This window comes from Dreissena polymorpha, chromosome 16 (assembly GCF_020536995.1).
Source record: "Dreissena polymorpha isolate Duluth1 chromosome 16, UMN_Dpol_1.0, whole genome shotgun sequence".
In the NCBI taxonomy this organism is placed as follows: Eukaryota; Metazoa; Mollusca; class Bivalvia; order Myida; family Dreissenidae; genus Dreissena; species Dreissena polymorpha.
Window position 1 is genome coordinate 22213201 of NC_068370.1, and position 27619 is coordinate 22240819.

Consider the following 27619-nt stretch of genomic DNA (forward strand, 5'->3'; position numbering starts at 1 on the left):
GCATTGGGAATGGGGCCGAATTTCGGACCCGTGGCATAGGGCGGAAAAAGCCTGCAAAGTCTGCAGGATTGTAAATCAATTATCACGTAATCACTGCTGCTAATTACCCAGTTAGTGTGCATGCACTATTTAGACGGTGACATGTGTACTGAAGAGATGAGATAAGATAAACAACGCCCGGGGTATTATATAATCCTTCGATTATAGACCAAGTTTCAAATACTGAAACATTAATGTCAATTAGGAGCACAACGGGATTTATTACCATGGAACTCGAGATGTTAACTGACTGATGCACAGGTCAAATTTTCTATGCGTCAAAATGACGCACGGCAGAAAAAAGGGTTGCGTCAAAAGCGAGTCGTTTTTAATTTGCTCGCGTCAAAACGCAGGATTCTGCATCTATTGAAATCCCTGGTTGAGTTTTCCCAAAATGGAGCGGAAAAGGCCTGCACTGGGAGAAATAAACGTATGTTTTATATTTTGTATCTTACACAGTTGCACTTGAAGTCATGAAGAGCAGAAATGTCAGAACTTGTATATGACTTTAGAGTGCATGACACTTATAACACTTAATATTTATAAGTGCCTCTTCTTATCAAACTTTCACAACTTCCTGAAGACCTTTTATAATTGTTTGCCCTTCACCTATATCTCTTGTGCAGTGCAGAATGATATGAACATTACTATGACTTGTTCCCTGACTGTGCATATAAAAATCAATATTATTTCTGCAATGCAATGGAAAGATTAAAATATTGAAGATAACAAAATGGGTCAAAGACATAATGGATTGCAGTGAATCAACAACCAACTACAGTTTATATGCCTCTGTTTTTTATCATTCAAAATTGCGAAAGGTAATCGGCCCCATTCCCTAAGGAAACAAGAGATGTGTTTGTCAGAAACACAATGCCCCCTGATGCGCCGCTTTGAAATTATTTTTTTTGACCTTTGACCTTAAAGGATGACCTTGACCTTTCACCACTCCAAATGTGCAGCTCCATGAGATATGCATGCATGCCAAATATCAAGTTGCTTTCATCAATATTGCAAAAGTTATGACCAAGGTTAAAGTTTTGGGACAAACAGACACATACAATGACAGACAGACAGGCCAAAAACAATATACCCCAGATCATTCGATCCAGGGGCATGAAAAGTATATATTTTTTCCCAAATGAGAGCTAAAAATTCCCAATGGAAATATATAAAAAAATGTGAAGCATTTTTTAGAAAAACAACTGATTTCCCAATTTTAGTCAAAACACCATAAATTTTCCCAATCCAAAGGGACCTGGCCCTATTCCCAAAATGGTGAAAAAAAACACCGTGCCTGTTAGGCAACTTACAGTGTATGGGCTCACGTCTATAAAACCTGAACTGCTACATGTAGATTTTAAACCAGACTTGCTTGGATTACTTGGTACAATGTTCATAGCTGAGTGTGTAAAAATTTCACAGTTGCTTGGCAAATACAACTGTTTTCTATGACTGTAACATACCTATCAACTCATGGTCAAAGTTTGTCTGCAATGGCATGTCCGACTTTGCGGCAGATTCCCTCACTTTCGAGGACCCTGTTCTTGATTTTGTCGATTTTTCACTCTTCCCAGATGGCTCTGGATACAAACTCTCAGGTCGTGTTTCCTTGCAGTCAGATGATGGGTTCTGATTCGTTTTCTTGTGCGAATCCCGCAGGTTGTTATTGATGTAGTGTGTAGACTTCTTGTGTGTCAAATTTGCCGACCACTCTGAAACAGAGGGCTTGCCGTTATTCAACAATGGTGGACTATCTTCATCAGCAACTTTTTTCTGACTTTGCTGTCTTTTGTTAGTATCTTTTGTCTCAAATATCCTTTTAGCATCGAAGAACGGCTTGGGCGATTCAGTTTTCATGTCATTTTTCGCCTTTTCGTCTCTTTCCTTCTCCTTGTTACTTATCTTTTCAAACTTGGGAATTTCACTGTCACAGATATTGTTGCTGTTATTTGACATTAGATGAATTTCCTCAATACCGCTTGTTCCACTGCTAAGACTGCTTGTGCTGTTTTTTCTTGTAAGATGAATCCCAGTCAATCCAGCAGTAAATTCTTCCTTCTCAGCCCTTTTACCAACATCTCCAAAGTCATCCAATCCATATTTAGAATCTGGTGAAATGGATGGTCGTACATCGCCAGGGACACTGTTGTTCCGGCCTCTAACAGGCCTTGGCACAAACTTTTTGGTTCCTTTAAAAGACCTTGAAGCGTGACTCTCAGACGATCCACGCACTGATGACCCAGTTTCTTCTTTACCTTTGTCTGAGGCTGGGCTACTCTTTAAAATCTTAGCTACCTCGGAATAGCTTGGCTTTGTGCTATTGTTTCCAGTATCTTCCAGTATCAATTCTTTCGGAGAAGGGCTAAGAGTAGGAGATGGATCAAAAGGTTCTGTGTCGCAAAATTGATCGTAGGAATCGTACGAGGAACTTAAAGCTAGCTTCTTCAAAGCTTCTGCATAAATTTCATATCCATCTTGGCTCACACTACCAAAGTCCATCTGAGTTTGTCCAGTTATCAATGGAGCTGACATTGGTCCCATCATAGAAGATTGAGCGCTCAATGCTTCAAACAAGGACTGAGCCAGAGGTGTGCTGGCAAGTTTCTCTGTGTCATCGGCGCAAGAATCAAAATTAGTATTGTTTGGTTTCCCGATTGACGACATCATCTTTTCAAACTCTGCAAAGTAATTAGCACTGTTTATTTCTGGGGAAAAGGTGGCTGGTGAGGTAGGAGGTGTGACGAACGAATCCCACCCATAGGCATCGTTACTTGGAGGAGGGTGAGACAGTCCGCTGAAGGGTGTCCAATCTGAGTAGCTGGGATACGAGTTTGAAGGGCCATCCATTGGCTGAAAAACACCGAAATCAGCATCTCTGCTACTAAACTGTCTGTCAACACCACGTCTTTTCTTCTCGTCCATTGTGCTGTATCGCTCTCTGCAAAGACATGATTCAATATAATGAATGGTACATCAAATCACATTATATATGTTGAAATATCAAAATTATTTAGCAATATGGGTACTAATGAATTTATATTCCAATGAAACAAGAGTTCCTGGACAGCCATGGCTGCTCACCAACTAATATGAAACTAGGAATTTGAAACTAAAACTTTTAGGTATAAATTGAACCTTGATTTGTTACACATTTTTAATTTGCTCATGGGTTCAGATGTGTAACTTATGTTTAAAACAAGATGCGTTTGTGAAACGCAATGTCCCCCTATATGACGTTTGACCTTGAAGGATGACCTTGACCCTTCACCACTCAAAATGTGCAGCTCCATGAGATACACATGCATTTCAAATATAAAATTGATAGCTTCAATATTGCAGAAGTGACATTACATGAGCAATTTTGACCCATATATTTGACCTTGAAGGATGACCTTGACCTTTCACCACTCAAAATGTGCAGCTCCATGAGATACACATGCATGCCAAATATCAAGTTGCTATCTTCAATATTGCAAAAGTATTCATAAAATAAGTGATTTGGGCCACATATATTTGACCTCTGACCTTGAAGGATGACCTTGACCTTTCACCACTCAAATTGTGCAGCTCCATTAAATACACATGCATGCCAACAGTGATTTTTTTTGCCCAAAATTACAGCCAATATTCGGCTGCTTCCCAATTGCAAAAAATGCCATTTTTTCCCAAAAAATTGATTAAAATTTCCCCAAAAAAGACAACATTTTCCCAATAAAGCCAATAAGATTACAATGTAATTTAGCAATAATTTCGAACTAGTGCCGATCGAGCTTGTCGAGTCGTCCCCGAACGACAACTGACTTACGTATTGTTGGCGAATTTAGCCGAATACGATTTTACGTTGCTATCCACATCTCTCTCTATATTGCGGAGGATACCGACGATAGTCGATGTATCCCGATTGTAAACGCATGTTTTTACACATGTCCAAGATGGCGGCAAGCAGACGAGAAATTTGCGATGAGCAGCGAAAATGATAAATAACATTCAAATTAACAACGGATATCATACGGTTATTACGGAATAATTTAATGCGTGTGTCAATTAACGCAAAATACAATGTTTGAGATAAACACAACAAATATTTATTAGAAATCTTCACAGTGAATGTGCATCACGGAAATCAGTGTTGGGAAATAGGAGTTAGTCTACCGGTACTCACAAAGTTAATGCATTTAAGATGAGTATCGTTCGAAAATGGAAAGAGACAAACATGATATGATTTATATGTTAGTGGATCTGTGTATGTAATCAGATTCATATGCATATTCTGTTTTTTCTATGTTTGTCACACTTTACAGTTTACTGAAATAGCATTGAACGGAGGATGTCAAGTGCAAGATGTTGAAAGGTAAAGAAATGAAATAAATTATTTTAACTCCATTTAATACATTATTGACATAGCAAGACCACTAAAGTGTTTTTTTAAATGTGGTAATGTTTTTACCATATGATATTTAATTTAAAAAAATACTGAATTAAATTCTTACTGTTAAAGAGGTTATGATTAAATGGTATATTTAAGAATCTATATAGATTATTGCAAGTTCAATATGCATGTGGAAGGATATTAACTTAACATTGTCTTCATTGTAAGAACTCATTAAATTAGCACTTTATAATATAAAAATGCTGTCAAACATACTTTAATAATTTTAATTCTGTTCTTATAATGATATTTATGATGTTTTCCCAATTTCATGGTTTATCGCGCTATTTTTCCCAATTTCATGGTTTATCGCGCTAATTTTCCCAATCCAAATGCCACAGGCTGTAACAAAAAAAGCAAAAAAAATCACTGGCCAAATATCAAGTTGCTATCTTCAATATTTCAAAAGTATTCATAAAATAAGCGATTTGTGCCACATATATTTGACCTCTGACCTTGAAAGATGATCTTGACCTTTCACCACTCAAAATGTGCAGCTCCATGAGATACACATGCATGCCAAATATCAAGTTGCTATCTTCAATATTGCAAAAGTTTCATAAAATGAGCCATTTTGGCCACATATATTTGACCTCTGACCTTGACCTTTCACCACTCAAAATGTGCAGCTCCATGAGATACACATGCATGCCAAATATCAAGTTGCTATATTCAATATAGCAAAAGTTATTGCAAAATGTTAAAGTTGGCGCAAACCAACCAACCAACAGACCAACCAACAGACCAACCAACCAACAGACAGGGCAAAGACAATATGTCGATAGTAGTGGGGGACATAAAAATATTTCATTTTATAATGAGACCTAGTAACCATGTTGACACAGGAAGGATATCAAGTTTACTTTTTTCTAAAGACTAAAGTTTAAACATTAAAACGAAATACATCAAATATATCATACATGCACATTTGATGTCAGGTTTTACATCGTTTTAACATGCATTAAGATTTTATGATAACGAAACTTCTACTAAATTGTTTTGGATCTGGATCTATCAATGAGTGTAAATAATAAACGAAACCAAAAACGCCAAAATGAAGAAATATTAAACAAACAAAAAGATGGCAAACGAAGCTGCATCTTAAATTAACATGCATACTGAACATGTACATGTTACTGCATCAATAATAAAGATGTAGCCCATTTAATATACCTTAAGTGCTTCTCATGATGATCTTACTCAACTGTCAGTGTTACAAAATTGAAAATATATGTTGGAAACCTACTTAAATGCAGTCACGTGACATAATGCGAGATTTAAAAACAGCCCTATATAGAAACTACGGCAAAGTGAAGGTTACATGCAACTATACTTTTAATGTAAGATGAACATCATGAGTCAAATAACAAGACGTTACATTGCCTATACAAAATAATACATCAGAAAAAGACAATCACATGGTTTGGTTCGTAGTGGTGCAGTATGAGGTGATGATGAGGGGGTAAGTACGCGTTTTTTGCAGTATGTCTAAGAGGTGATAGTGAGGGATAGGTGTAGTATGAGGCAGGGACCTATACAAACAACGTTTGTTTGTATAGGTCTCTGCATGAGGTGATGGTGAGGGTGTAAGTATATGTTGTTGTTTTTTGCAGTAAGTCTAAGAGGTGATAGTGAGGGTGGTGGTTCAGTATGAGTTGATGGTGATCATGTAAGTACGTGTGTTTGCAGTAAGTCTAAGAGGTGAAAGTGCGGGTGGTGGTGCAGTATGAGGTGATGGTGATGGTGTAAGTACGTGTGTTTGCAGTAAGTCTCCGAGGTGATAGTGAGGGTGGTGGTGATGTATGAAGTAATGGTGAGGGTGTAAGTACGTGTGTTTGCAGTAAGTCTACGAGATGATAGTGAGGGCGGTGGTGCAGTATGAGGTGATGGTGAGGGTGTAAGTACGTGTGTTTGCAGTAAGTCTACGAGGTGATAGTGAGGGTGGTGGTGATGTATGAAGTAATGGTGAGGGTGTAAGTACGTGTGTTTGCAGTAAGTCTACGAGGTGATAGTGAGGGTGGTGGTGCAGTATGAGGTGATGGTGATGGTGTAAGTACGTGTGTTTGCAGTAAGTCTACGAGGTGATAGTGAGGGTGGTGGTGATGTATGAAGTAATGGTGAGGGTGTAAGTACGTGTGTTTGCAGTAAGTCTACGAGGTGATAGTGAGGGTGGTGGTGCAGTATGAGTTGATGGTAAGGGTGTAAGTACGTGTGTTTGCAGTAAGTCTACGAGGTGATAGTTAGGGTGGTGGTGATGCATGAGTTGATGGTGAGGGTGTAAGTACGTGTGTTTGCAGTACGTTTACGAGGTGATAGTGAGGGTGGTGGTGATGCATGAAGTAATGGTGAGGGTGTAAGTACGTGTGTTCGCAGTAAATCTACGATCTCGAGGTGATAGTGAGGGTGGTGGTGCAGTATCAGTTGATGGTGAGGGTGTAAGTACCGGTAAGTGTGTTTGCAGTAAGTCTACGAGGTGATAGTGAGGGTGGTGGTGCAGTATGAGTTGATGGTGAGGGTGTAAGTACGTGTGTTTGCAGTAAGTCTACGAGGTGATAGTTAGGGTGGTGGTGATGTATGAGGTAATGGTGAGGGTGTAAGCACGTGTGTTTGCAGTAAGTCTAAAAGGTGATAGTGAGGGTGGTGGTGCAGTATGAGGTGAGGGTGTAAGTACGTGTTTTTGCAGTAAGTTTAAGATGTGATAGTGGGGGTGGGGGTGCAGTATGAGGTGATGGTTAGGGTGTTAGTACGTGTGTTTGTAGTAAGTCTAAAAGGTGATAGTGATGGTGGTGGTGATATATGTGGTGATTGTGAGGGTGAAGGTACGTAGAGGTGTAAGGATGAAGATTTGAGCAGTAATTATTTGGCTACATATTAAAGCAAACGTGCGGTGTGTGGTTCAAATGCGATGTGAGTGATGGTGAACATACATGGTCCTGTTAGTTCTTGTGGTGAAGATGCGGAGTAATGGCGGATACGCTCATGGAGATGAGGATGAAGGTTCGTGGCTGTGCAATTTTTTTGGTGAGGATGTGGATCAACGAACGTCATGGTGGTCTATGTGCGATCAAGTAACATTGGACTGGTTTTCAGTTCGATTGTGATGACGTTTCGGCTATGGAGGAGAGGGTGAATGTATGTAGTGGTATTATGGAACGTGAAAGTACTTGGAACGCACACACAGGGCCATTCAACTTATTTTCATTTTCGGACGATTTTGGTGAAACTTATGAGCTTGCTGATTATAAAAAGGGACATTACCAAAAACATTTATATAGCTTTATATCCATCAATGCATTAAATAAGTACCTTTGCCGATACAACTTTTGATAATGAATAATAGACAAAAGCTTTTTCTGAAAATTCGCAGTACATTGTACTTAGCATTTATTCCATAACTGTACCGAAACCTTGCGTTTCTTGACGTGAACGACAAGCAAGGAAGTTTTAATTTAAGGTTTCATTATATGATTTAAACGTTAGTATATTTACTTACGTTTGAAGTCAATACCTTTTTGAGCATACTTTTATATTGCTTGTCAGATTAAATATCTGAGCATAAAATCTGTTCATTTCAAAAGCTGTCAACTATATATTGTTTCCCGCTGCTCATTTCCCACAAATCGTAGAGAAATATTAGACGTCGGGCTATTTTATTGTTTCTAGGTTGATGTGAAGCACCAGTGCTATTTTACCATGGTCTCATATGACAAGTAGACACTGGATCTTTGTGCCGTAGTATGGACCTATTATTTGGTACTTCCCTCTTAATACATAAAAAATACAACATTATTTATAACGAACTACAGAGGCGTATTTAGGTGGGGGGCTAGGGGGCAAAAGCCCCCCCCCCCAGCTGGCTGGCTAGACACGATTTTTAATAAAAATGAGCCCCTTACAGTTTCAATCCACTTGTGTATTTCCTGTCATATGTCCCTTATAAAGCCATAAACAGCTGTCGTTTTGTGTGATTAGCCCCCAGGCATGTGTACAGACGATCTAACCTTCGTCAGCTAAGGTGAACGCTTCATTGACTGTTAGTAATAAACTGCGCTATTTGATTGGCTGAAGAAGATACATTCAACTAATGAAATTCATCCATACATTTAGCTATAGATAAATGCTTACAAATGGCTGCCGCACAATACTTGTGAAAAACAATATTTCAATTTGTAGCAATTAAAGAGTTTAGACGAACACAATGGACAATCATTATTTTTCGGAAATTTCTTTGATGAATTTAGTTGGTATTAGCTCTTTAGAGTGATAATCCTTTTGAGTAACAAGTTATTGCCAGTGAAATTAAACTGCACACTCAAAGCGGGTATATACGATTTTGTCAAATATTTATGAATTTATATAAAATGTGTAAAAAAACTTATTATATATATATTTCAATATAAATTAAAATAAAAGTTAAGAAGAACATGTGTCGATGTGAATCTAAACTTAGTTTAACGGTTTATTTGAGTTCCTGCAAAGATATCTATTCATACGACACACGAACACTAACTCCAATCCTAATACAAAGACGAATGCTTCGGTTATTGTAGGAAAATATGTACGTCACAATCGGCTCGGGGCGCTAATTTGTCTTTGCTGCATTTTATGAAATTCGGCTTTAATGTATAATTTTTCTTGCCTATTTTGTGTTATTGTAACATATTTTATAAATATATTACAATTAAACACATATAAAAGATCGTATATACCTGCTGAATGGCATTTTTTTTTTGATTTGGTTATTTTACAAATCGGGCTAACTGCTTTGATGTTCATCCATAGTTTTTAAAATTAAAAAAGACTCAAAAATGAAGAATTACTTTGCTATATGAAACTAAATCATTTTCTTAAAGCGTGACAACATCGAGGCAGCAACACCCGAATTAAACTTCACAAGAAACCTAACGACTCCCTTTGTTGACACTTTTGTGAACGAAATGGACACCCAATTCAGTGATTTGCAGACTAAGGCAGCCATGGGATTGAAGTTTATACCTGAACAAATGTGCTCCTCACCCGTCAGTGCAGGTGACCTTGAATGGTTCAATGATGATCTCCCTTCCCCTCAGTCCCTCCCTGCCGAGTTCCACTTTATAGGGAAAGGTGTACCCAACCCACCTACTTCCCTTCAGGGCTCTGTTGCACATTGTGATTCCCAGCTGTACCCCACCATTTACACTGTTTTGTCCATATCATGTGTGTTCCCTGTCACATCATGCGAGTGTGAAAGGAGTATCAGTGCCCAAGGACTTGTTAAGACAAAACTAAGATCATCAATGGGTCAGGACAGGTTGTCCGCTGTGTGCCTGCTTTCCATTCATAGGGACATGGACATAAACATTTTAATGTTGTACCTAAGTTGACCTAGTAGGATATCCAACAAGGTTAAATAGGAGGTCCACCCATCTAACTCCGTTAAAAAAGTTATTGATAAAGATAATGTCTCCCACCACTTTAGTGGTTTGAGAGACATTTGATTTACCCCTGTGTGTCTGTCTGTCCGTGTGTCTGTCACACTTGGTGTGAACTCAAGTTTTTATTTGTTTCACATGCACTTTTATCATGCAAAATGCGGATTAGATAGCAGGAAATCGCATCATTTCAAGGTGCCATCTCAAAAAAAAATTCGACGACGGAAGGGGACACCCCTCCCGCACCCTCCCCTGTTCAGCCCCCCCTCTGAAAATTTTCTGGATACGCCTCTGAACTATATGACGTAATCGATGCTTGTAATTTTAACACACACACAATAATTAAGAGAACTAAATGGGTTGTCAACAATCATGAACACTCGTCAAGTCCGTGTATAAGTTAGACCAGCATTGTTGGGCATGATAGTGCGACAAACATCTCAAATACCGGGCGAAACATTCGTCGAGTTGACAGGTCAATCAGACGTGTATCACAATCCAATAACAGAATGATTAGTAACCAGAAAACTGAATTGTGCATTATCGCTAGAACGATTTGTTCACTGAAAGCACGTCATAATGACGAACTTTCATAATGTGTATAACACTTGCCCATGTTCGTATGAAACAATTTGATAATATACTGTTTTAACATAATCATGCACAGCGCATTTTAATTTTATTAAGTTTGAATATACACATTTAAACACACCGAAGCGCGTATTGTATGTATGAAAATGGAAATGAATGGAACTCTCGTTTTCTGTCTTGTTGTTCCGTTAGTTACTAGTAAGTGAGCTCTGGCCTTTTTACTCGCGCATAGTTTTATTTTTGTTCAGGACAAACGACTCTTTGTAACTACATTGCGATCTTAACATTAAAGAGAATCTTTACGCAGGATATTGATATAAGATTGCATAAAAGTTAACATAATTTATTAAACGGAATAGAAAATATGAACAAAGAGAAGACTGAGTGAAAACTGTCGCTTTTAAATTATATTGCATTATCGACAAACATACTTCATCATGCACATAACGTTAAATATACCATTCACAAGCGAAACCCGGGTAGTAACATAGATAAATCGTGGTAAGCGACTTATATCTAATTGTTTTCGTGTATGCTTAATCGGAGCTTATATACCGCGATACTGCACTTTAATACGGCGTTTGTCAAACCGTTTAAACATTGCTGTGATCTAAACAATTATGCTTGATTTTTTCGTTTTCCACCGATTTTCATTATCACAATCACGGATTGTAGGTATTATTAGGGCTGATCGATATGTCATAACGCAAAATATTCAGCCTATTCAAGAGTGCTATAAACATTAATGAACGAAATATTGAATACATAAGCGGCCGAGTGTTTGGTATCCATGTGCGACTATTGAACGCGTTCAGGTTGAATAGACTTGTAGTAAAGTGGCAGCGATAAAAACACGACACTTTAAAACACGGTGTCGTTGGAACGTATAAATATGGACTAGCACAGGAGAAAAATATGATAGAGTCAGAGGAAACCATGGTTGCCCCTAGCGGACCCGAGAGTGGGGAACATGTGATAAGTGCGGACCCTAATAGGGGACAGGCGGTTATGGAAACGATAGTGAACAGCGAAGACGTGAATAATAATAAAAACGACAACGAAATACTGGATAGTGGAATAGAAGCTAACGAGACGGAAAATTTCGATGGGGGTGAAGGAGAGGATACAGGTATGAACAATGATGACAATCAAGAATATGCAAATGACACTGATGAAGTAAATAACGCGAACGCACAAGTTCGTACTCAGGAAACTAAAGTCACGCCAAGAGTAGCCATTGGCGAGAAAGAGCCGGAAGAGATCGACCAGTTCGATTCCGTCTCGAACACTGTCTCTCAGCATGAGCGACCGAAAGAACTTCCGCCGAAAGCGACCGTTCCCGTGGTTGTTCCGAAACCGGAAACCATAACGACAGAGCCGCCGGTGCCCAGTGGGAAGGCCAAGAAAATAAAGAAGGGAGTATTTGTATCGTATTCCCCGGACGCCGGTTACATGGAACGTAAATTTGTGGTCGAGACTATCAAGCAGTTAAAGGAGAACAATTTAGCGGAAGACCTTTGGTTCGATAAAGACGAAGACAACACCGGAAGTCCTTGCTGGTTCTCCTTGCGGATGGAAGCGGTGGAGAAATGCCGAGCGGCGATTCTGTTCCTCTCTGACAGCTACTTCATGTGCCCAGTGTCAGTGTACGAAGGTAAAACATTGATCGAGAGGACGAAAACTGGTCCCCATACCGTTGCAATATTCCCCATTCTGGTTTCCCAGATCGAGAAGTCCGAGCCTCACAAGGATTTCTACCCGGTGATGAATCAGGCGGTTGACCTGACGACCGCAGACAGGTCCAAGCTCAGTCTGGCCGAGAAAACGTCGGTCGTCATAGGCACCATGATGGAAAGCTTAGAAAAGTATGCTTGCATGAATTTACCTCTCCAAATAGCTACCCCGCCGATTGAGTACACCGGAAATTACAAAAAGAAGAAAATTTGTCAATGGGATACGTGGGACCTGCAGGAATGGTTATTCAAACTTGGAATAAAAGAGTTTTACCGACAAAGCATAGCAGAAAACATGGTGGACGGTTTTCTACTGATGTCAATGACGGACCAGGACATGATCAGCCAGCTCGGCATTGACAGCAGGGTGGTTCGGAAAAAAATCATGCAGAATATCTTGGTGACACTGGACAAGGAACACAAGTTGACGGATAATTGGCACCTGCGGGCGCGGTCGCAGCGCGCCAAACCGGATGTTGTGTACATGATTTACGATCCGGCGGATGTTCGGCTCGCGCAGAATATGAAAATTGATCTTAAGAAAAAGAATTTACAGGTAAGTGACATAATTAATTTTACTTTGTACTGGTGTTTGGTGTATTCATATTAGAGCATTATGGCACACGGGACTTTATAAGCAAACAATTGAAGAGTGCAAGTCCTTATAATAATCACTTTGTAAAATAATACTACATAATATTAAGTGTTTGTTGTATCGTTCGTCAAAAAGGTATTTCAACATCACCGAGGGGTGAACAGAAAATTACTTGAATTGCCATAGTCGTTCTAAGGGATGGAGTAGGTGATGGAAGCGGGTGCTAGCTTTAAAAGTCATGTCAAAGTGACATTACGCTCACTTTAAACGTTAAAATGCAGAAAAACGTGCATCTATGATACGGAAAAATATTTCCAGACTGGAAACATAACCAAGTTCAACATAAGTAGTATTAACGGATAGTCAGCAAACTTAAACTCCCTACTCATATATCACAGAGCTGATTAGCACAGTTCACGCCAAAGATCGATTGAGTTCAATAATTGTAATTTAAACAACGCTTTTCGCGAGTCCCGTGTTGGCAAACACCCCGACATATTTCGTTGTTTAAAATGCAATTGATTGTCCGATCATGAATGTATAATGCGTATTCAACACCCTCTTGATCTTTTTTAATGAAGCGTATGTCGAAGACAATGGCCCGTGTGCAGTTGTTTAAAAGTATTATGATTCGTCAAATTTGAATCATGATGGCTACATGTTTTAAAATTGTGCTTGCTTTTCTGCAAAATATCATCGATATGACATCGTATCTTTAATACTCTACGTCATTTAAATGTCTAATTCAGTGGCAGATTTCAGGAGCTGAACATTGAGCAGCTAGTTACACACGAAATATAAGAATTGCAATCCCAATTCAGTTGAATGAACATTCTGAATACTGATACACGATCCAGGGCCATAAACCCCTTCTTCGCATGGGGCCTCTTTTTCTTCCCCTCCGTCAGAGAGAGCGCGTCTGATAGAGTGAATTACCTAATTACGATAGTCACGGTATTTCCTATATAAATGTAATTTAAATGCATTTTTGAAAAGTTTCCAGTCGATTTTTGAGTATCAAAATTAGATTAGAGTAAATAAATACCAATCGATTGCTTACGCTGAAGATTGTAAGGTTGCAAATTATTACTTAATGTAATGGCATTATTTGCCACAAACTTAAACATATTGCAATTGTAATCAGGAATTTTGCTTCAATTATTGCAATCAGCTAAGATTACCAATTGAAAGATTATGAAAGCCCAGCTACCTTTCTTACAAGCAGTTGAAACAGTCCATAGGCTGCAAAATCGCGTAGTATGACAAAATACATTGAAATAGGATAAATAATTCAGAGCTAACCAAAACATATTATTTGAGTCGCGTTCTGATAAAACTTGGCATAATACATGTGCGTAAAGTGTCGTCCCAGATTAGCCTGTGCAGTTCGCACAGGCGAATCAGGGACGACACTTTCCGCTTTTATGGTATTTTTAGTTTCAAGAAAGTCCCTCCTTACCGAAAATAAAGTTTAGGCGGACAGTGTCGTCCCTGATTAGCCTGTGCGGACTGCACAGGCTGATCTGGGATGACACTTTACGCGCATGCATTATGCCCAGTTTTCTCAGAACACGGCTCATTTAGTTCTATTACGGTTCGACCTTAGGTCTAAAATGACCCACGTTAAAGGGAACTTTTCACGCTTTGGTAAATTGACAAAATTGAAAAAAGCTGTTTCCGATCCGTAAGTTTTCGTTTTAGTTATGATATTTGTGAGGAAACAGTAATACTGAACATTAACCATGCTTTAATATAGCCATTATATGCATCTTTTGACGATTTTAAAACCTAAAAATTATAAAGCGTTGCAACGCGAAACGATTGAATAATTTGGAGAGTTCTGTTTTTGTCGTTAAATTTTGTGAAACTACGAAGATTGCTTATATAAGGTATAAAATACGTCACGAATGTGTTCTCGGCGGAATAGCTCAGTAGGCTAAAGCGTTTTTACTTCAGGACTCTGGCAGGACTCCAGGGGTCACTGGTTCGAAACCTGCTCCGGGCAATGTTCTTTTCCCTTTTTTAATTTTTTTCTTGATTTTTTACTGGAGCTTTTATGATCCAATGTTTACATTTATCAATATATAGCATTTAATGAATAAGTTAAAAAAATGCCAAAATCTGTGAAAAGGCCCCTTTAACATAATAAAACAACGGCATGCCATATTTTATTGGAATCTTACAGTTACACTAGAAGAAAGCTATAACGTTACAAAGAATATGGTTGTATTTTCAGTATTCCTTAATAAAGAAAACACATGTATTTCTATAGGATTCATATAAAAAGGGATATATTTATTTAAACGAGTGAGAATTTCGTCTCTAAATGTCAGATGTAGTCGAAATCTAAGTATGCATACCTTCGTTGGAAACGAATTTTGAATTTCGCGATTTTTACAACACGCAAATACAAAATACACATTCAATTGAAATTCTTAACTTAAAAATACCGAGACCGTTATATTTAAGAACACAACAGAGTGTTACTGCGTCAAAAATATAGAAAGACAAAATAATATTTGTGTTTGTTTTTCAATTTAATCAGGTACATTAAAGATTATGAAGATTATACAACCAAACGGGATTTAAAATGATAACACTCGCATTTTGTTGTGTTGTATTTAACCCGCAGTAAAATATAAAAAACGTTGAAATTAAATAGATGTTAAATTTCCTGATAGATTTGTAAGAGAACATTGGTTTCTATCAATGCGTTTGTTAGCATTTAAATAATGATTTATGCGTAACATACAAAGACCCCCTTTTTCATTAAAATATAGAAAAAGAAAGTGTCAGATCATTGATGTTGACATAACCTCAATGTATTATTATTTTTTAATGACGATGTCGACGGTTTTATTCGAAATTGGAAGAATGCTTATTGATGAGCCTAGATATCAAATAATTTTCGAATGGAACACTTATCGTTGAGATTAGCATGCTATTGACGGTGGATCAAAACCGCCATGTTCAAGATACTTGTTCTTTACTATCTTATCATCTTGATAAAAAGACGACAAGTCTTTGACATTTGCATTTCAGTGTATCATCGAGGAAAAATCGAATAATTAAATCCACATTCAATGTGCTCAATTTTGCAAGGTGAAAATAACAAACTGTGAGAAAAAAATGCTATAATTCAAAATAAAGTTAAATATGCAAAATTAAAGTATACATGCTGAAAATCAATATGTTTTTGTAGTAGGAAAGATGTTTACGCTTTCTGGTCATTTATAAGAATAAGATTTCAACTGTTTGTTTTTCGTCTTCACGTTGATGTTTTGTCGTCATTTTGGACTCAAACGTTTTAATAAAATGTTGATCCAATTACTATAACTTTGTTTACGATGAGCTAATTGCTTTACAAAGTAAATAATTTAAAAAAAATTATTACCAAGCAGAGTTGTTATAAATGTGTTTGGCAACATGACGTCAATATCCGTAATTAAGCTTGCGCTTGCGAGCCAATTGGTTGCTTTTAATATCAAACCGATCAGTAAGTCCCCGACACAAAACTTTACATTCAGATTGAACGGAAATTTTAGATTGCTTTAAAGCGATATTATAAGATTTTGTAATTTTTTTATTTTTATGAATTTACAGAACATGTGTAAAAAACTATTATATATATATATTTCAATATAAATTAAAATAAAAGTTAAGAAGAACATGTGTCGAAAAATGCGCAATAAGCCAGATATTTAATTCTGAAATCGAAAATGTCTGAACAGTCGAATTCGCCAGCATGTATATCATGTATGTACGATGTGAATCTAAATTTAGTTTAACGGTTATTTTAAATTCCTGCTACGATATATATTCATACGACACCATTCTATACATAGATGGTGACGTCACTACGTTATTGTCAGTAAGACCAGTGTGTACACAATGCATACGACACACGAACACTTACTCTGATCCCAATAAAAAGACGAATGCATCGGTCATTGTAGGAAAATATGTACGAAATATCTTCGTCACAATCGGCTCGGGCGCTAATTTGTCTTTGCTGCATTTTATGAAATTCGTCTTCAGTGTATAATTTGCCTTGCCTATTTTGTGTTATTGTAACATATTTTATCAATACATTACAATTTAACACATATAAAAATCGTATAATCTCGCTTTAAATGAAACTAGATTTTAATGTCATTGATTTAATATCGTTTGTTATCAAGACGTTGTCACTATGTGGGCACCAATTTTTATTGTTTATATTGATATTTGTTTGTGAACACTGAATTTAAAAGATAAATTACAACAAAAATCAATGTAGAATGCAAATGAAAAAAATCGATGTAAGAATGTTTTGTTAACACTGTACTTGGTTTGAAATTAGTTCAATATACTCATACACGTTTCTCAACGTTTATCAATTAAATTTTATAAACTTCAGATAATAAATATAATGCCATTGCAAAGATTAGCTTTTTGAGTAATATGATTGATTTCTGTGAGCTTAAAGAGTGCTTTTTGTTCCCAAAGTTATCTAAATGTATGACTCTGTGAGCATATTATGTACCCGACAACGCAATCCAAAATGTAATCCGCTTAGTGCAAGTGATTAATTTAGTCATTAATATACTTAATCTCATTGTGAGAAGTATTTCTATTGATGTTCATGTAAAATAGTATACACTTTCATTCAAGTTTAAATGGAAAATACCGGTAGATCTACACTTAGATAGTTTAATATCAATACAAATAATATTTTAGGATAAGTTAATTTTAGTTCAACTTTACCATATAAGTGTCTTTGATGTGACGACTGCAGAAAGAACAACGTGAACTACTCAATAACACACAACACCGACAGAATACGTGTCTTGTTCTGAGAAAACTGGTAATAATGCATGTGCGTAAAGTGTCGTCCCAGTTTAGCCTGTGCAATCCGCACAGGCTAATCAGGGACGACACTTTCCGCTTTGATGGTATTTTTAGTTTCAAGGAAGTCCCTCCTCACCGAAAATCTAGTTTAGGCGGAAAGTGTCGTCCCTGATTAGCCTGTGCGGACTGCACAGGCTGATCTGGGACGACACTTTACGCACATGCATTATGACCAGTTTTCTCAGAACGCGTCTCATACATATACGTGTTTATGAGATACTACTACTTTTCAATACATTTATTGGTGAAGTTTTCGATTGTCTGATAGGCAATATTAGATTCCTTTTTCTTCAAACAGCTCGTCATTACTTTGTACGAATAAATGCGGGTCTTAAGAGATACAATGTTATCAGAAACTCCAACTTGCTTTTTATCTACTCAGGATTATATTAAGAACACTTTATATAGAATACAAATATTATGACGTGCACACGAGTGCTAGATAAAGTTATAATATGGACTTAAATTTTCAATGGTCTGCATAATAAACAGTGAATTCCAATCGTGTGTTTAAGAAACACCGTAGGGAGCACAATATCGTATCCGATGACGAAACCTGGATATAAATCCCTTTGGATTATTCACATTCATTATCCCCTTCTAAACAATTATGGTCAATGGTTAACTTCGTAATTATATGAACTGATTTTACTAGTGGTATAAATAACAATTTATTTTTTTAGATAAATTACCGGTAAATCATATATTCCATGCAAACTTTTTGCATGTGTTACACTACCCATCACATTAAAGGTATACAATCATAAAATGCTTACACAATGCTTATTTGTTCGTATATTGCATGTACTAGTACGTACGTACTCATAAAAGCTCAAAGCGTTCAAGACGAACTAGTAATATGTTTATACGTGTTTACTAAATTCGAACCAGAAGGCCAGCTTTAATACGAGCCGAATACATCTCAACTATGGTGTAATCTAGGTTTGTCGACAGCTTGAAGTTTTCGCAATTGCAACTTGAACCTCAATCGATGTATTATATTGATCTTAAGTCAACATATCCGTGATTTATTCTTCTGCTCCGAGCGTGTAAATAGTGGCTTTAAACATGTGACAATCACATTATACGGCCTCTATTAACATGTCATGTAACCGACTGAATTATAGATTCAATGCATTTAGCGCTTATTTAAGAAGTGTCAGGTTTCAAAGAGTACACACTACATGCTTATCAACTGTATACTTAGATGTTTGAACTATATGTTCTTGTAAGTAAGGTTCGATTGGTCATTTTCGGCTCAGGGACTATTTAAAAGTACCCAGTATACTACAGAGTAGCCGGGGTACGGACAATACTTGTATACTAAAAAGTACCCCGGAGTATTGTCATGTGCGTTAAAGCATATTTTCCGTACCCGGAGTATTATACTCACTGTATTATAACGAAGAGCACCCGATGTACTTTTAACTTTAAAGCAATATCTGAGGCGACAACGACCAATTGATCGTTCACAATGCGCAGTGGCTCAACACTCGATTTTCACATGAGCGGCCCGTGTTCGATCCCCACTTGGTGCAGGTGAGTTTGGTTAGCCAGGCAACCGTAACGGAGATGTGTGATTTCCGCCGGGCAATCCGGTGTCCCATGGCACAGCACAAAATTTAACAGATTTTAGTTCAACAAATAGCAATTTCGATGAGTGTAAATGCCACATCAGTGGTCGAAGTTTCGGCGCGGAATGACCTCCGACTACAAAATGCACATATTTCACTTTTTTATTTCGAATACTGTGTTATTTATAGTTTTAAATACGCGTACATTGTGTCTGTCATTCTTAAAGCGACACTGAGAATTGTTAATAACCTGTACATGTATGCATAACAATATATGGATATGAGCCGCGCTCTGTGAAAATAGGGTTTAATGCATGTGCGTAAAGTGTCTTCCCATATTAGCCTGTGCAGTCTTAACAGGCTAATCAAGGATGACACTGTCCGTCTTTACTGGATTTTTGCTAAAAATATACTTTCTTTAAACGAAAAATATCATAAAAGCGCAAAGCGTTGTCCATGATTAGCCTGTGCGAACTGCACAACACTTTACGCACATGCACTAAACCCCCTTTTATACATATTATGTTGTTATCGGCATGACAGTCCAAGGGTTGGGTGAGAAACGGTAGTATCTGCTGAACGGTTCTAGATCGGATTCTATAGCTTCACGCCATACTCTCATAGAAAAGGATTGTAATTTAGTACATTGTGGACGGCGTTGCAGAATTTAAGCATTTTGCTTTAGCATGTATATTGTTAGACGCGTTTTATATGTTATTAATGTACGCATGTACAATCGTAAGATTTTGCATTTTTTTCAACAGTTTCCGAAGGAAGGAAAGGTATATTGAGTACCGGTAGCTTAAAATTCTTCACTAAAGAAAACCTAATTCCCTACCTTTGTAGATTCAGGAATAGAAAATACTGCCTGTCTCTATTTCTTTCTTTTTATGTTAGACTCATTATAACCATCATCAAAAGATCATCAACATTATAATCATCGTCATTGCCAACTATCATCGCCCCCCCCCCCCCCAAATCTTGATTTTTAAAGAAGCATCGTCATATGCAATCATTATTTCTGTAGTGTAGAACATAGTTTGGTGATGGTAAAGCTTTATCTCTCTTCGCTGCAATTGTTATTAACTTGACAATATATCAAACGAATATTCAATCTGACATACGATCTATGCTCATCAACTCTTTCTGACGCTCGCCCAGAGACAGCCTTCGTGCTGAATGGCACTGATAAACGTGCTATAACTTCATCGTACCTAAATGTACTGAATGTGTATAATATATAACACGCAAAGTGTTATTCACGTTTTACAAATAGTTTTTTTCGCTTGCCTTACAGTTGACCACTGTACATGCATGATGTAAACTCTATAATATTATAACTTTTATTTAAGTTGTGACATTTTTTAGATTTAATTCCTAGTTCAAAAATGTATGCAATTATCAGGGGCATGAGCATACACGTGCTGACTTTATTTAAGTAGGGTTGGTTGTAACTGAGTGAAAAAGAGGCGCCGTTTTCTGGAGTAATGTTAGAAGACGACGTTATTTTATATGTCTAAAGAGGTCAGTATCAAAAAGGGGATTAAGCCGTTTTTCCGGCAATTTTAATATACTCAGTTATTAACCGGTATAACATTTTTGTCCTCTGCTAACATAAATCCCCGTATACGCATGACGCCTGAATATAGCGTTCCTAATATTTACTTATAATGTTTAAACCGTCCTAGTACAAGTCGCACACGACGATTCTTTTGAAACGAAAATCTTTTCCTCGCTGTGTATTACCTTTAAAAGTGACACACTACGATTCTTTTAATACAGATATTTCTTTTTACTGAGACACCGCCTCTAAAAAGGTCATTCACCATGATTATATTTTTAAATATATGTATTTACAATTGTGACACCGTCGATTTTAAATGTAGTTTACAACGTTTTTAGTGATATAAAAAGATAACTCTTACGCTGCCCCGTTAAAGGTGATATATGCCTACCAATATTATATTTTCATATAAATATATTTTCAACTGAGACATATTTCATTTAAATTTGATACACCACTATTTTCTTTCTTAAGAAATGTATTTCTAACTAAGACACTGACCTAAACTTTAAAGTTAATACACCGCGATCACATATAAAGAGAATCTATGTTTAACTATGAAACCGTCGCTTTATAAGGTAATTCGTTAGGCTTGTCTGTTGTACGAGAAGTCTGTTTTTAATGGTCACACCTTCTATTTGAAAGTCATACATCCCGGATATATTTTTATAAATTATATTTCTTGTCTTTGACACATGTTAATTTTTTCACCCGCCACCTATTCTATTTGAAAGAGCAATCTATTTCTGTGATAGATTCTCTTTTAAAGGCCGTATATCACGATTCTATTCAAAGAGTAGTCTATTGTTAACTGTGAAACCGTCCCTTTTAAAGGCCACCGGATACACTCTATCCTTGGAAAATTCTATTTATAACTGTGGCACTTCATTCACAGGTCATTCACCATGACAGTCACAAGCTCGGCCGCTCCAAGGAAGACTTTCTTGAGATCAACGGACCGCAGATGGCGACCGCTGCCCATGTGATTGTGCTCGTGACGGAAGCGGCGGCAGCCTCCCCTTTCGTTTTCCACGAAATTCTCTTCGCGGACTGGTTGGGAAAAAAGCTCGTGTCCGTCGTCTTCAAGAACATATGGATCCATATGCGCCCGACGCTTAAGGCAGTTTTAGGTATATATAATTATATACCATTATATTTTGGAGGCCAAATGATGTAATACTATACCAATATAACTCGCTCTTGAGTTAACGATCCACTTCTTTATTCATTGTTTAAAGCGGAGACTCAGAAGTTTCGTGCTTTTAGTATAATATTTAATTATTATATTTTTCGAAATAACTGTTTGGTTAACTTAACAGCTTAATTTTAAAAATATTTGATTCTCCATACTCACTGAATTCGCTCATGAACCGAACACATGCGCTCTTAAGACGTACAGACGTTCGTCCCTTGCGCTGATTGGGTTATCCGATCCCAATTACTTTGTCAACATAAATATTTTTCTTTACCGACGTTGCGTAAAAATCACCTTAGATGCACGGACAAACACCGATACATTATAACGTGTGTTCGACATTTTCTTCGCTTCCATACGTTTTCTAAGCATTGTAAGTTTCAGTCTACTTTTATATTGTTATAATATAGTGTATTGTAAAAGCGCATGGCCAAGTGCAAATAGACCAGTATGCGACTGTATAAATGACATATTTAACTGGACTATCATATAGTTATAGCAGAAAGAAATCAAAGCGCTGAAGGCACTGAAGTTGTTCGCTAATGCCTAATCTTAGATGCAACTTTGAAATGAACACAACCCATTCTTTATAAAGAGTGTGTCTTAAAGCACAGGTCGAGATGTGTGTGCACTGTTTATCCTCATATTTATGTTATAGAGATAACTAAGACACAATAACAACAATATGTCTCTTTTTTTCACATTTGGTTGCTGCACTGACAACCATCTTTAGAATTGTGGTTGCCTTGCTAAAGAATAACAAGCCTATAATCATGCACATGTTGTGTTATGCTTATCTAATACTTTATCTATTTTCTTTAATTTTTTTAGCAACAATTTTGCCAACATGACAGACTTTTAATGCAGCATTAAGCCCCGTTTTTCCTGAAAGCAGCCAATATGTACAGATTTCAATGATTAACTGGCCAATGTCGGCGCACAAGCTGTTATAAATACTAGACTGTCCATTATCTTCGCACAAACTCTTAAACCAATTGTTTACATACAGGCTGTCTGCTGCAGTGTACCAGTGAAGTATAAACAAGCAGTGGTTATCGTTCGTAGCGTAGTTAACTTGCAGTTACCGTTCCTAGCGTAGCTAAAGCAGACTGACTTGCAAAACTGCCTCTCTAGATTAGTTGTGAGCTAACGCTCACAACTAAAAACTAGAACAAATAAAGTCAAACTTTAATATTTTTCCGAACAAATTTAGTTTTGGCTTAATAACGTCTTTGATTGTTTACAACGTAAGACCAAAAAGCACAAAAAGGGTCGGGTCCCTCCAAATAAAAATCCAGTAAGCAAGAAAGATTGTTCTCTCATAATAATTATGTACAGTTTCTAAATCGTCGCAATGTCAACCTCCCGTGTGGATAAATTTGCAACAAACTATGCTCTGTCAAATATTTTCTCGGTGGTTAACCCATTTATGCCTAGCGTCTAGAAAAAAAGGCCTTGGCAAACAGCGTAGACCCAGATGAGACGCCGCGTGATGCGGCGTCTCATCAGGGTCTGCGCCGTTTGCTTAAATGAATTTCTGTGAGAAATATTCTAAATATAAAAATAAATAAAACAGATATCCCTAATGTTGGAAATAAATTGATCCAATTCAGAAGGACGGGAGAGTCCACTAGGCATAAATGGGTTAAAGTGAGATGTATTGCATTGTGTCCCCCAGGCGAGTGTCCGGCGATCGACTTCGAGACGAAGATGTACACGGAGAGCCTGGACGTTCTGGAGCATCACATCAAGCCCCTGAGGCGCGTCCCGGGGGTCATTCTGGAACAGGCATACCTCAACAAGATGGCAGACGGGCTGAAACCCCTCGAGGCCCTCGGCCAGTCGAGCAGTAAGTGAGCAGTGATGGTTATAGATTAACCTATTCAATGTAGTGCCATTACATCGCAAGCCTCACGCTTATTAAGACACTCAAGTGTCCGTTGCTTGGGTTTAGCCAGTTCTTTGCGTCTTTGGTCTTCTTGAAAACGCTCTTGCAGTAGGAATCTTACCCGAGCTCCTGATCGCTAGAGCGACACCACATGACCTACACCACATTGACTACGAACTAGGCAATGATTAAATAAGTTGTGGCATCGACTTCGCGCCTATTCGTTTTTATGAAGCGTTTTTATGCTTCCTTCAATTCTGTTAGTCGAACACTAAGTGGACAGTATTTTATGATTATAGCCTTTACTGTCTTGCTTGTATGTCTTAAATTGTGCAGAATATCTCTCTGCTCATTTGACGAAAAAAGGAACTTGTACGTCGTATTAAAAATAAATGCAATCATTTACAACGTCTTAATCTACAGCTCCGACATTGTATAGTAATGTTGGAAATTAAAGCTCTGCTCTGTTAGCAGTCGATTAGACATTGAACAAATAACTGCTCATACAAAAATAATACATGTTTATGAAAATTATTTGTTACGTTATCGTTACTATATAAGACACGTTCGCTATCCTTTCAGACGGGACGCAGATGCTGTCTCTAGGTGATGGTGACCCGCACGTGTTCATCAGCTACCAGTGGGACATGCAGGCCAAGGTGGAGGACATTAGACAGGTACTCGAGGCCTCGGGGCTCAACTGCTGGGCGGACATCAACATGGCGCCGCAGCCGAACCGCACACACAGCAGCAAGAGCGGCCGCGGGAGCGTCTCCACGCACGACGGAGGCTCCGACACGCTGCAGTCGCTCATTCAGCGGAACATGAAGGCGTCATCGGTGGTTTTGACTTGTATCACGCCGAAGTATCTGCAAAGTGATAACTGTAAAAAGGACATGATGTTGGCCGAGACGTTTAACAAGCCGATTATTCCTGTGCTTTTGCGGTTTTCGCCCTTCGAGAGCGCTCCGGATCCGATTCGAAAGATCCTGGCGCGTCTGAGCTACATTGATCTAAGCAACGAGCGCTTGTATAAGCAGAACATTTCATTGGTTGTGGAGAAAATTAAGAAACATATGACTCAGACATAGGATTATGCATGCGTTTGTTAATAAAACGCCGTTGTGTTGCGCATGCGCTGACAATGTTAGATGCGGTTTCCTGTCATGCACAGAACACGAGTCCGTGACAGAAAGTGGCCCTGGAAGGTACACTTAGGAGACAAAGAATAGCTCCCGAAAATATGGATGTAAGAGTGTTTACTGAATACTGCTCATGAGATTCATTGGTTCTCGTTTTCTGTGATAAAAGTTTTGTTTGTTGCATAAACGATTGAAGTATATGCCACATTGATTGAAAAGTGATGTGACGTGTTTATGATGTGATATGAGTCGGCAAAAACGTATTTTGAAATAACTGTTTGTTAACCTTTAAAACATTATAATGCGGTTTTTGCATTAAATATACAGATAATCAGATATTACTTATTTGTCGGATGGATTTTAACACACAATTTATGTGCACCGGTTCATATTGCATGCTCACAAAACACAACGTTGATACGTTCATTCGCAGACAAAATGTGAAAAGCATTCATTTACGCGTAATTTTCTAATCCCAATGTCTTGTGAAATAAGGACGATGATTGTTCAGTGAGTAATCTGTAATTTTTTCTTACCAGACATTTCTCGTTTGTGTCTGTACTAATTTATTTTCATAGTGTTTTATTTGTTTGGTGCTCTTTTTGTGTTCTGTGTCCTATGTCAATGTCATCTTTTAAACGTAACGATACATGTGCTTCCCTTGCCTTAGCCTAGTGCAAATACCCTATGGAGGTCAGCCCCCACCCACCACACCCACCTCACTCATGTGAATAACTACACATTTTAGAAGTACATGTATTAATGTTTTGTCAAATTGAAAAAAATGTCATAGATTCAAAACCATGTTTTATGTATATACATGTAAACACTAGATTCAAACAAGCGAAATATATTGTATGGACATCTTTTAGTTTAGGAATGGCCATCAATCGAAATAGATAAAATATTAAAACATTTGAAACGCGGTTGCACTGGCGTAGTGGATTTTTGTTTCGTTTTGTGGTTTGTAGGTCGCTGGTACGATTCCTTCTCCGGTATCCGGTACTCATATTTCCCGAAGTACACAATGCTTGACTTTACCGAGAAAATGGAATCGATGTTAATACCACCAGCTTCATACTTCTTTATATGCAACCGATTTTAAATAAATAGTTTTACACTTAATACGAACGTTCACAATATACATACCCGGCGCTTTAATTCATTGGAAATCTACAGACACTTTTGTGGCAGCTGAACACGTGCTTTTGTAACTATTTAACAGGTACTTGTGTTACTGTCAAGCACGTACTTTGGTACCCAACTAGCATGTTTTTGGCAATATATATTTAAGATGTATCGCTTTCATACGATAAGTTATTACTAAAACAAGGGCACACTGAAACAGAACTGTACGTGAGTAACAATACGCTCAATGTATTCATGAAAGCTCGTGTGTCGTTCATGAAAATTGCCAGTAAATTATTACGTGTGTTTTTTTTTTTAAATCTCGTTTATGCAATTTATCGGTTTTATTGCAGAATCATGTGCATTTGGTCCCCTATTTCAATGCTAAACCATTACTTTAAACAAGGACTTCGTTGAGAAAACGAAAGGCCTATTAGAGCTATCATTATTACAAAGGCACCCACACCACACCAAGCTGCAGTGCATAGATATTTATTGATTTTAAATACATTGTTTGGTTAAATTTTCTTTCTAATATATTCAATATATGTGTATTATTTATACATACATGTCTGCATTTTGAATATGTTCGATCCTGTGTGAGAATAAAAAAGAAAACAGCGTAGTTTTGGTGTGTTGTTTTACATTCTAACACGGCACGTGACTTGTTTTCTATAGACAAGAAGGAAATCAAGCGTGGGTTATTCTGCAATAACTTATGGGCGGAGCTTAATGTTTCGAAAATAGTTCCGAATAAATAAAGAAAATATTGCAGTAAAATGCACGTGCTAAAACCCGCTCTAAAAGAAAGAAATAAATGAAGCATGTATATAAGTGTAATGCAACAACTAATTGTATATTTGGTGATTATTGGCATAACCACGCCTACAAAGAATGTTATTTGTTAGGAAACGTAATTCAGAAAACATTTATAGCATGTCAGCTTTTCAGTAGCATCAATAAACGTGACGTCATTAAGTTTCTACGATTGTTGTTTTCAATGAAAGTGACGTCATTTGCAAAATATTTGTAAATGAAAACGACGTCATATGTTTGTACAATTCAATGTCGTCACAAAATAGTGAACTTTGTACTAAGAAGGGCGGAGTATTGAAAAATATAGTTCACGTCCTAAAACTTGAACCAAATCAATAAGAATCGTGTTTGAATCGAAATAATATTTTTCTATGATGATTAGTTGTCGAATAACCCACAGTAAGTTGTATAGATGCGTGTTATCAAATCACTCGTGCTTCGCACTCGTGATTTAATTCCTACGCATCTTTACTCCTTACTGTGGGTTATTCGACAACAAGCCATGATAGAAAAATATTATTTCTTAAATAAACCATTGGAAGTAAACGTAACGAGCGTTTGATTTGATCAAGCGGCTGTGCATCTTGAACATAAACATCCTGGCTATAAACCATTTAGGTC

The 27619-nt window shown here is 37.5% G+C and overlaps 2 protein-coding genes across 3 annotated transcripts in view; one reads left to right on the forward strand and one right to left on the reverse strand.

Annotated features, from left to right (window-relative positions):
- Nucleotides 1-5756, reverse strand: part of LOC127862223 (uncharacterized) — a 61400-nt gene extending 55644 nt beyond the window's left edge. The window contains exons 1-2 of the mRNA XM_052401252.1: nucleotides 5645-5756; nucleotides 1506-2980 (exon numbers count right to left, since the gene is read on the reverse strand). Coding sequence (XP_052257212.1) covers nucleotides 1506-2964 — 1459 coding nt within the window. The 5' untranslated portion in view covers nucleotides 2965-2980; nucleotides 5645-5756. The remainder of the gene's footprint in view (nucleotides 1-1505; nucleotides 2981-5644) is intronic.
- A 5234-nt stretch (nucleotides 5757-10990) lies between these two features.
- Nucleotides 10991-26807, forward strand: LOC127862224 (uncharacterized). 2 transcript variants are annotated; one of them, XM_052401254.1, is made up of 5 exons: nucleotides 10991-12762; nucleotides 20030-20047; nucleotides 21725-21959; nucleotides 23703-23873; nucleotides 24495-26807. In XM_052401254.1, exons 1-5 carry the CDS (start codon nucleotides 11389-11391, stop codon nucleotides 25001-25003), a joined length of 2307 nt encoding a protein of 768 aa, XP_052257214.1. In that variant the 5' UTR covers nucleotides 10991-11388; the 3' UTR covers nucleotides 25004-26807. The 2 variants fall into 2 exon arrangements, with proteins under 2 accessions (XP_052257214.1, XP_052257215.1); XM_052401255.1 differs by lacking the exon at nucleotides 20030-20047 and having other exon boundaries at nucleotides 10993-12762.
- The last annotated feature ends 812 nt before the right edge of the window (nucleotides 26808-27619 follow it).